Raw genomic sequence first — 10881 nt, forward strand, 5'->3', positions numbered from 1 at the left:
ATTAAAGCTATAGTGACTAAAAAAGTGCATGAGACAAAGCAGCCCTAAATTTCAGAGCAATGTCACTTTGTCAATGTCAGCATACCACAACGCCTCTCAAAACCAAATGCACAAGTGGTAGGGAAAAGGTGACGTACAGACATCTGCCTGTCAAACTGTAGAGAGAACCATGCATGATGCAATTCACTCATTCTTACCCTTTGTTCTGTATCTTCTTCCTCTTCATCTGGATTGAAAGCTTCAGCACAAACTTGGAAGAAAGAGGGAGAAGAAATAAGCAAAAAGAAGCAATTACATGAGAACAGCAAACAAATCAAGTTTAAATTCCTTTCTTCTATATTTTATTTGCCCCCAGAAAAAAAAAATCACTTTTGTTTTTATGTCATTATACTGTCAGAGGCTTAAATCCTATCTATTCTCTGAACAGGCACAGCACGGTTGTTCTCAAACTCTCAGGTAAAAAGTCTGTAACTTACAATAGAAGATAATCTTGCCTAGGGAGTACTCCAAAGCATGCACACAGATTTCCTTTCAATTCTTATCAAAGCATAACAATCTCCATTCAGATTCACTTACAAGCATCTTCTCTAAAATGCAGGGGAAAAATACTGCAGGTACATTACTTTGTTCTTTGCAGTGCAATGAGATAGCAAGACACATTGGGGGAGTACAAGAAGGTATGTGGCACCCAGTCAGATTTGCAAGCAAGTATCTATATTTTAGGGTTTTTTTGATACAGAGAAATCACATTTACACATAAATTAACCTGGGAAATGAAAAATCAGCTTGACCACAGTATATTCTATGACAAAAAAGTGTTTACGTCCTTCCCCCATATGCTCCTGTATCTTATTACATTTGAATCAAATGAATGTCAAGTTGCAATATAAAAACAACTTTAAAAATACACAAAGTTGGTTTTTTTTAAAAAGTATGAGAATATTTGCAGAAACTGTACACCGCAGTAGCGCACAGGAGCAAGGCTCTGCCAAACATGTTGTTATACCTACAGGATCAATTGCAAGAGAGGCAATGATAGTGGCAAGCTTCTAAAATTTCAAACCATTTTTGTTCGGTTTTAATACTTCAGAAAAGGCTTATCTTCACTTATCTTAACAGTTGTGCTGTTACACAATTTTACAATATTAAACACAGGCACCTTCAGCTGCCAAAGGCCTACATCTCTAGCTCAGACTTTCTTATTAACTTGTGGACATCTGCAGTTTTCCTACGTGTCAAAGTGAACTCTACATTCTAACTAGCTGTACAGGTAGTCAGAGAAATTGAGAGTCAGTCCGGTTTTCATCTAGTTCTGCTCATACTTCAGTAAGTGTGGTCTTACTTCAGAGGCTATACACTACTTGTAAAATTATACAAGAAAACACAGGCAAGCATTTTTCTTTGTACTTTATCCAGCATCCTGACAATACTGAAGACTTGGCAGAATGCCCAGAAGCTTACTGCAATGACATCTAACCACTGAATGGACTTAGAAAGTATAAATAAAAATAAGTAGATTTTTTAAAAAATATCTAGAAGGCCTAGCATTCAGCAACTTGCAAATAATTTGAAAAAGCATACAGGACTATTGACCTTGTCATCATGCTTTCAAAAGGACTATAAAAACACACAAGTCCAGCATGATTTGCTAGGTTTGCTTGCTGGTTTTCTTCCCCCTCGCCCCTGTGTAAAAGGTACAGGTTTTTCCTAGCAAATTAGCCATAATTTGCTAGGAAAGACTTGCTGGTTTTCTTCCCCCTCCCCCCCCGTGTAAAAGGTACAGGTTTTTCCTAGCAAATTAGATTTTAATTCCTTGTTTTCCTGGAGAGGTTGAAGAGACTGGAGTACAACATAAGCATTGCATTTATCAAACCACAATGTAGAAACCCAATCAGGTAATCATTAGGCATTTAAAGAGTACTTATTGCTCATGCAACAAACCCAGTGCCACGCTGCCTCTTCTGGTTTGCACCATTTAACAATATAGAAGTGGTATATTAACAGCGCACCTACCACAAACACATGCTTTTAGCTTTAACAGAGGTCCACCCACATTTAGGGCAGATACTTTCCAAAGGATAAACAGCATTCTTCCCCAGAAGATGACTGTATTATGGGAAGGCAGCTGCCTACAAAGCTGCAGAACTTGGACTGATAGGCAAAGATCCACTTAATATGCAATACAAAGGCACTAACAAAGAGAACATGATTAGCATTTCGGTGTAAAAGCTTTCCTCCTCCTTTCATTTTACAGTAAGGATCAAAGTCTATTGTGAAAGCTTTGGATTTTCTAATAAGGAACATTTTCTTAAAAGAAACACTCCTTGGTTTAAACAGTATGGTGAAACTGGAGATAAAAAGTATCTTTATTCTTTACAACCTAGCATATCTTACCAGTAACTAGAGTTCAATTCTTTATTACGCTCTTCAGTACGTACTATAAATGCACTTCCATACGTTTCTGAAAGTACCTGGCATAGAAGCACATTCAACCTGTGCATCTATGAATTCAGAGATCTCTGTACTTCATTATATCATTCTATCATTTAAATTCTCAATATTAAGCTGCAAATTAGATTTTGTTCCCGCTTCAGCTGCAGGGAAGCTATTGCTAAGAGTATGCTTTGGAACTGAGGAAATTCTCTTCAAGATTTCCCTGGGAAAACAAGTTTAATTACCGTGGCTAAGGCTACAGCCTTAGAGCAAAACTGTATCTTAAAACACACAGCAATCAAAACACCACAGTTCTCTGCAACTTTAGCATCAAATGGCTTTGGTTGGGATTTGTACATGTTAAGTCTCCTCTGTTTCATCTTACCCAGTAAGGGTGAAAACAGCTTCAATAAAGCCTGCAAGGATACAGACTAGGACTTAGGGCCCTTCCCTTACATATGGAAATCACTTCTGTAGCACCCATGAATGGGCACCACAGAAATACAACAAAAATGCGGTAAAAATACTACTTCTTCCCATGCTGTCACGTAGAAAGCCTTCCCATTATACTTTTCGTTCTTCAACCTCCTGCTGGGATTTCTTTTTTCATGTAGGAGCAGTAGGGCAGACATTTTGGACTTCGACTGACAGCTCTGATTGACAGTACTTTATTTACTTGCAGGCAGAGCTGTAACACTTAACGTAACATATCTGTTGTGGGATGGATTAAAAAAAGGGGAGAGAGACAAAAATGATTAATTCTGACCTCAAGCTTAAATTAATATTGTGATATGCTGGAAAGCCCACAGAAAGCTCTTCAGCCTACTCATATTCATACATAACAACCAACAGCATTTTTCAAATACTTTAAAACATGACTAATGCAAAGAAAAGGTGAACATTACGTCAACACCGTCCTGTGGTTTATATCACAATACTTCCAATTTTTCTTTCAGCTATTTTTAATTGGTAAATTACTTGTGGAAGTCTGCACTGGTGAACATATTACCTGTTAGGATCTGTGTGTCAGTCTTACCTTCAACAAGTTGCACGTTATCTGTGCTCAAACAGCGTTGCTTCTCTATTCTGACTGAAAAGAACCCCCGTAACTACCCTAAACTCTGCCAACCCCTGTCAGAAGTCTATGGAAGTTAATTTCAGGACTCCTGAAGGTTAGTCATTTACAGGTTACAGTACAGCCAGTCCCAATGAAAAACTATTTGATCTTTCATCTTGACAGAATGAAAACATACTTGCCCCACTCTTTTATACATGACTGAATTCCCATATTAACTATTTCAGTGTCCCACTAAAACAGGTACTCCAAGGCAAGCTTATTCTCACAAGATTATTCTGAAGAAATGTGTTGGTAGCATCTTTTCAGACTTGTTGAAACAGCAGCTAGAAGGGATCTCTCTTGAAGGTCATCCAGTCCAGCCTACCCTTTAAAGGGGAGCTATTTGCAATGCTAGATTGGGGCTGACTCGGAAACCTCCCTGGGCGAAGACTGCACATCTCTCTGGCTAACCTGCTCCACCGCCCTCCCAGAGAAGAAATTTTTCTTAACATGCATCCTAAAGCTCACAAATACCTTGATGTAATTTGAAGTGACTTCTGAAATCACACCTTTCCTACGTGAGAGCACAACTCTGCCCTTGAGCAAGCAAGCGCTAAGCATGAATTCATCAGTGAAAGTTATATGCAAGTGTGACACACACCCCAGTGACGTATTTCCAATACTACAGCTATATCAGCATATATCATGCAGACCAAGCTTCCTTCCAAATCTACCCACATAGTTAAAACAGCTTTGAAACATAAAAAACAGTTTTCAAATTTAAAAAGATTTAAGATAAAAAGAAATTCAGGTTTCTATCCTACCATCTACATTTAGTCTCTTTTAGCTTCTGCAGCTTCTACAGCTAGTTTAGCTTTCTCCTCATACGGCACCTTCTTTGGCTTTCAAGAACAGGCACATCTGTTAACACTTCTGAAGGCTCAGAAATGATACAACTCGATCGCTGCTTTGTTATGCAGGTGACAGCATCTGAAAGCAACAAAGATCTTTCTAGCTGCAGCAATGACATAAGCACTGCACGGGTGAGGGGGAAGCAAGGGGTGGGGAGAGAATGAGAAGTAGCAAGAAGAGTTTGCCAGTACAAATACCACCTTTGTTTATGCAAGTTTTAATCACTCCCAAGATAATATTGTTCTGCAAAATATGCGTTTTGTCAAGATCAAAGTCCTGCACTCTGCAAATCTGCATAATAGTTCAGCATTTAACTCCCATAAACAAATAAAGCCTTTTGTGAGAGATGCTACCATCCCAGTAGCTGAGAGATCACTATTACTTTTTTTTCAAAACAGTAGCCAAGAGACTGAGGCCTGAAGGCCTTCAGACACATGCAAGAGGAGGAAAAATTTTCACATTGGACGTGAAAATTCTACATTTTATGTAAGGTGAATGCATTGTTAGTATTTCTGTTGTTATTGGAAGGTAGCAAAGACATGTTCTGCCATATTCTCTTTGCAGTTTTGGATGGCACCTTCTGTACTTCGGAGTGAAATGCTATTACTCATCTTTATTTCTGAGGACTCATTACCTCCAATTGATCCTGTAAGACCCTTTCATGAAAATCCACCTAGAGTAGTACATGCAGAACAACCTTTCCAGTTATTTATTCAGATCAGTAATCTTGCACTATGTCTAAGGCAACGTTCTTTGCATTTGAGTTTGCCAAAGCTTTAAACATTTTGTAAGCCTGTCTCTTGAGGGACAGATGCATACCTCTTCTGGGAGCACTATGCCCGCTGGAAAGGTGACCATTCCAGTGGCTTGCCATTCTGTCTTTTGAGTTGCTAAAGCAAGCACTTCCAAAACGATGCAGTCAGGATGAACTTCGGAAGCTTAAACAGAGCTTATACGTAGGTCTTTGCTGGCACAGCTCAACGTGATTTTCTGCACTTGGGAAAACAACTTCAAGTTTCCTCTCACTTCTGTTGCTGGATAACTCAGAACTTTTTGGTTTTGAAATTGCACTTTGTTTCCCAAGTTAAAGATCTCACCATGTCAAAGCAGACAACAGATTCATACCTCGATCCAGCAAGTGGGAACAGAACCTGCATCCATTTGCACTACCTGAATAATTTTCACATTTATGACAGAATAAAAAGCAACACTGAAACCTGAAAAACAGTCAAGTCATCTGCAGGAAAATCAGCTGTTTCAGCCTTCAACCCACTAATGAGAACTGACTGACATCAAGCCTAAAGTTTTAGTTAGAAAGAATGTCATTGCACCAGCCCAGACTCAGATCTTGGGTCTTAAAAGACTGGTCTTTCTCTTTTACTTTATGTGCCACATGAAAATCCCCAGATGCAGGAGTAACCACAGCAGTACCACCTCCTGACTTCATTCTTAATTCTCAAAGAGGCATAACTGAGACACGACTGGAGTGACTGAGACTTGATCAAACACCACCCCCTCAAATCTTTGTCAAATACCAACGCAGAATATTCAAACACACAACCACTTGCATGGCCATATATGTCAAATCAACCGTAAGATTTTTCAGTTGAGAAGTATTTAGAAACAATGAATTTAGGTGGCAAAGAAAAGAATGGATTTTCAGTTCTGGAAACAGCTTCAGATTTCATTTAAAGTGAAAAGGAAATGAAAATAAAATCAACTCTGTTCTTCACAGGCAGAGTTATTCTGTGTTACAGATTAATGACAAAGATACAAGTCACTCAGCATGGCTGTGCCAAACCAGCTCAGTCCAGCAAGGATTACAGTTTCAGGCATGGCTCCACGTGCAGTCCCAAAGCCTGCTCAGGTTGGAAAGCTGCACAGATTGTTTTGTCAGGCAAAGAAGCCTATGAGACACTGATAAGCCTGTAAGGCCCTAAAATCCTGCAGTTTCACCCAGCTCTGTGAAAAGCCAGCGTTGCCTCTCTGTTCTATTGTCTGTACACAGCAACAGGTGAAAATGCTCACCTGGCTTGCCCAAAGCTTTGCTTACACCCCCAGTGCAGCTTGAAAATGCCTGTCTCTATTGTGGATGCTATTGATCTTTCGGAAGGCCCGCTACTGCCCCGAAGTAGCAAAACCAAAGTCACAGGCAGAGCCTGAAAGGACCCACTCTGGTTCACAGCTACCCCCAGGCACAATTTGGGATAGACGTTTCTGCCCAGGGAGGCTGGGACATTTAAGAGAACTGGATGATGCATTACAGCGCTTGCTATCCTTGCCTTTAGAAACCTGTGATAACCATCCCCTCAGTAGGATTACACACTTTCCAGTATTATTATCTAAATCAGACTTCTCCTGCTTGTTTTCTTTTCATCAAGACAGAAATGCAACAGTTCCAGTGACAATGGCTTGTAGTAACACTGTAATGCCAGTGTCACACACTCCTACTTCATACTATGTTTCAGTCAAGTTCAGAACAGACTGCATAATCAATTATAAATGCCACCTTTTATGATAATTGCAGGAAATTCAACTCTACATGGACAGACCTCTTTTCTCCCAAGATGCATAAATACAGGCAATTTAATAAGCTCTTTAAAATTATGACAATTGGTTGACAACTATTTCCATATGTACATTTGTTTTATATATTCTGAATGCATTTTTCAAATATTTTTACTAAATTCATATAGATTAACAAAAATCTGGTTTAAAGTGTTTACTTAAAAGGCTTTATCAGTAAAACAATTTAGACAATGCATTACAGCAGAACAGCCATTAAAATGATACAGCCACAAATTAGATTTCTTTTTCCACTACAGGAAGATTTGGCAAAGTATTTAAAATTACAATTCCCCAGGGTCAAACAAGAACTTCCATGATGAAAGACCTAGAATAACAAACAGAAAGTAAATAATCACAGTCTCTTTTAGATTTATATCTTTATGTACATATAATGAAAGCATTATATGCAGACAATACTGCTTCAACTAGATTTTAAAGACAAACATAAAGCACTTTTAACTTATGATACAATGCATTCCTACTTTATTATTATTTCTAGGTAGGCTTTTTTCAGGCTTTGTTTTTTTGTTTTGTTTTGCTTAACTCCTTCTGCAACATACAGTATCAAGCATGGAATGGGCCTTGCTTTGCCACAGCCATCTGACACCCGGCAGGGGCACACAGAACTGACATGTAACAGACCAAAGGCTCCTTGAGAACCTGCTCCTGGGATCAAGCATGGAAAGACATTTCCTATCAAAGTAAGAGGCAAATTGGGTGGTGGTGGGGGATCCTACTGAATGGCAAGGAAACTTCAGAAGAAAATCCTCATCCTGTACATGTTTATTTAAATCCTTCTCTTATTTGGGAGCAATTAAAACAAAAAACTTGTGCCAATGCAGGACTGGAGATAGAATTCTCTTTGGTACAACCAGATGAACATGACATTTGACTTCTTCTGTCTTTTCTCTTTTTTTGTAATTAAACCAACAGCTGTTTATCATTGTATTTGCTTTATGTAGTTGCCTGTTGAATTACAGAGGCACAAGTTTTACTTAATGCCTTTATGTATGAGTGCGAAGTGCTTTAGCTTATCCTTCCACTGTACGTGCTCACAGGTGGCTAAAGGGTCATACCCCCCCACCTCACAGAAGCCAGGTGCTGGAGAATAACAATAGTAAAGTCATGAGACTACTTTGTTTCATAGAATAAAAGAATGGCAATATAACTGAATAAAATGCTTCTAGATTATCTAAATACACGTTTGTGTGTACACTCCAATAAGTCCACATAATTCCTAGGCTGGAATTTTTGATAATTTGAAATCCTACAATTCACGGAGGACCTATCGTGAAGGCACTCTGTAGATAAAATACAGCACTCTGCAAGTAGTCTCTCTCCTGAACAGCTGGAGAAGCCAAGGGACAAGGCTACCTGATTTCACAGAAATCATCTGCTAAGACACAACTTGGGCTCTTGCACTTTTGGCTTCCAAGTCTCTATTCATAAAAGTAGAGCTCAGTATCCCATCAGACACTGGAGTGCTCTAGACTTTGCAGTAAGAGGTGAGCCTGCAAGAAAAATAAAAACAACAAAAAGCTTGCCATCATAGTAGAGGACTAATTAAAAATACAAAAGCTTTCCATGTACCAGTATCAAAGGAATTCACAGCTCTGACATGGTAACAACCAAACCCAAAATATCGCCTCTTCAATCTCAAAACAGTAATTTAAAATTTGCTGCTTCTGTTTCCAACTCCCTTTACTACATTTACACAGAAATCATAAAATGGCAGCAGGTTCTTTTAGAGTTAGGCATTATTATTCTGTGTGGTGCAGCCTGAGAAATTCAAATGAAGCAAGCTTTATTCTTGCAAGGTAAGAAATCAGAAGACTGAAATGGATAAACATGCTGCTGACCTTGTTCAAGCCTTCTAAGAGAGCCTTACCGATGAGATAGTCATCCATAAAAAAAGGTCTCCTGGAAAACATGATGCTACTACTATTTCAGAGCACCCAGATTCACAATTGTAGAAGTAAGCCTTCTGCTTTAATGATCTTCTGGTTTAGCCCATCACATATATCTTACCGCATTTCTAAATGGTTATGTAAGCTAGGCAGATCAAACCAGAAATTAAGCACCAAAAATGTTGTATGTGCCTGATAAACACAGTGATACTTTACCTCAGTTAAAAATAGCATAGAGAATGTTCATTTTACATTCAGTTTACATCAAAACACCCCAAGTTCCAATAAATGGCTCAAATATATACCTTCCCCAAAAAAGGCTTGTATCTTACAGGCTCTTAGTTGCAAACAGTAGATAGAAAAAATAAGCTAGCTGAAGAATAAAACAGAAAAAGTGTTTTTCCCAGTCTAAAAATAAGAAATTATCTTCCAGTTTCCAGACCAATGCATTTTTTGGTTTATACTTGCAATTCTGATATGTGAATTGCTAAACCTGCAACAAGGCATGTAATATTTTAAAATAACCACCAGCATCTTGGGAAAAGTGCACTGAAGCACTTGTGTATTGGAGCACAGCAGCTATTTAGCAATGAAAATTACCAACATCTTTCTGGCATCTGTCATGACAGAGAATTGAGGGATGTCAAAGTGTTAGAAGGCATTTCTGAAATTATGGTTCAGCAACTTAGATATTATTTTTAAAGACTTCTAGAGAACATCCAAATAGATTAAACATCACATTACCCCTAATGGAACAAGCATTGCCTATTTACCTGTAGCAACAGTGAACAATATAAAACTAGCATGGCTTTGACACAACAGGATTGGGTGCAGAGTAATGACGTGGAAGCCCCTCGGGTCCCTATCACTTTGAAACGACTGCTTCCTGCCCTGGCAGGCCGGCAAAGCAGGGAAGATGGAAACTACTGTCCATTGCCTTGATGAAAAACCCATCAGCTACCCCCATTTCTCTGCAGCTGCTGAGCAGCTCAGACACCCTGGTGATTGCTAGTAACGGGGAAGGCATAGCTATGTGACCTGACGCAACTCATCTCCAGGGTGAGTCAACTCTCGACTTTAGTTGCTCGCTGAACAAACGGATTTCATTTACAGGACATACACAGTGGAAGTAGTCCAGCAAAAGACTAATATTAGGCAGAACTTCATCAGTTAGAAGTTGTGTGCTTTATTTATAACCTCTTAGTTCTGTGTTTTGCTGTTACAGAAGATTGGTGAGTTTAAGAAGATTACACTCCTTCCTATCCCAAATTTTGGAGACATGAGAAAAACGTATATTCAAACATGCTAATCTGAATCAGGTAAGTGCTTCAGGCAGCCAAGTAACCATGCACAAGCCATCTCCCAAAGTCAAGCCTTGACTTAAGTCTCTCTTCAAATGACAGCACAGTTAAAGTGCTCACAGTAATTCCTAACCGAGATTGCTTTAAACCCATTATATTCCCTGTAGCTAGTTTTTTAGCACACTGACTAAAGCTTTGCATTACTTGGAGTACACACAGTCTCATCAAGGTGTTCTGGTGTTAAAAATGACTGAGTGAAGTTTCTAAAAATACATGGGATATCCCTTCATATTTACATCAGGTATGTTTAAACTTTTCTGTTCTACACAGACGATTCAATCCATTTCACATTTACTCTGAAGTTACAGCAACCTAAACTTGCCATGAGTATATTAATCGGTGTAAGAGCATAACATCTATGACTTTGTCTAAAACTTTGTATTAAAAAAGGGATAAAGTGTTGCCTTATTTATTCACAAGAAAAACACAAAGCACATCCAATTCCCATCGTCACTCCACATATATACATCACAGCACCATGTTTTGCACCAAGTATAAAACTGCCTTTTTAGCCTGTATCATGACATGCATTTTGAGATTTCCTCTAGTGAGTTTGCTTTCAGTTTCATGTGCACAACAAACCAGGTGGGAATATTTTCATTTGGGCTTTAATTCACATGTTAAAAAACAGCTTGGGTTCAAA

General features: G+C 38.8%; 1 protein-coding gene across 1 annotated transcript in view; it reads right to left on the reverse strand.

Moving 5' to 3' along the window:
• The window catches only part of PRKAR2A (protein kinase cAMP-dependent type II regulatory subunit alpha), an 81004-nt gene that overhangs the window by 24431 nt on the left and 45692 nt on the right, over positions 1–10881 (reverse strand). Inside the window, exon 5 of the mRNA XM_035903805.1 lies at positions 198–250. Coding sequence (XP_035759698.1) covers positions 198–250 — 53 coding nt within the window. The remainder of the gene's footprint in view (positions 1–197; positions 251–10881) is intronic.

Source organism: Egretta garzetta, unplaced genomic scaffold (genome assembly GCF_000687185.1).
Source record: "Egretta garzetta isolate BGI_Z169 unplaced genomic scaffold, ASM68718v1 scaffold91, whole genome shotgun sequence".
In the NCBI taxonomy this organism is placed as follows: Eukaryota; Metazoa; Chordata; class Aves; order Pelecaniformes; family Ardeidae; genus Egretta; species Egretta garzetta.